Source organism: Trichinella spiralis (genome assembly GCF_000181795.1).
Source record: "Trichinella spiralis strain ISS 195 chromosome Unknown Scfld2, whole genome shotgun sequence".
In the NCBI taxonomy this organism is placed as follows: domain Eukaryota; kingdom Metazoa; phylum Nematoda; class Enoplea; order Trichinellida; family Trichinellidae; genus Trichinella; species Trichinella spiralis.
The window spans coordinates 395,018-395,593 of NW_003526941.1; the positions used below are offsets into that span (position 1 = coordinate 395,018).

General features: G+C 35.9%; 1 protein-coding gene across 1 annotated transcript; it reads right to left on the reverse strand.

Annotated features, from left to right (window-relative positions):
* Positions 1-5: 5 nt before the first annotated feature.
* On the reverse strand, positions 6-305 carry Tsp_02549 (conserved hypothetical protein). The gene has a single exon (XM_003378826.1). It carries the CDS (start codon positions 303-305, stop codon positions 6-8), a length of 300 nt encoding a protein of 99 aa, XP_003378874.1.
* Between the last annotated feature and the right edge of the window lie 271 nt (positions 306-576).

The window sequence follows — 576 nt, forward strand, 5'->3', positions numbered from 1 at the left end:
TCCAATCAGGACCTAAATGGCGAATCAGTGATCACAGCTGAATGCCCATAGCTCTGTAGTGCTACGATATCGGGATTGGTGTACAGTATGTGTTTGGCAATTTTCATCAATCCATTTTCAACATTCATTCCACTGTTCCAAATATTAAACGTGAGCACTGTTATATCTCCGTCCTCGGCAAAGTTGATTTTTGAGCACTTTGGCTTTACAGCTTCGCCTGCGATAGACCCTATGCTGGTTGGACATTTACACGACAGCTGTTGAACAATCAGAATCGACAAGATCACAGTGCACAGGTTCTTCATTTTAATTAATTATCTGAAATATGATTTTGAAAATAATTTCACTGGTAAAAATTTATCATCTAACGACAGTTTTAACAACAGGAATTGATTTAACAAAACTGTTGTATATTATTAGCATTCTGTTCTCAAGTTGACTGTTAGTTACGGCTGTTGTTAATGAACAAACGTTGGGACTTATCCACTGTGAATGGAAGAAGTTTCCGGAATGAAAAGACTAAATAATATTAGTGAATTGCTTTAAAACAAGAATTTAAAGTACGCGTATTTGTAA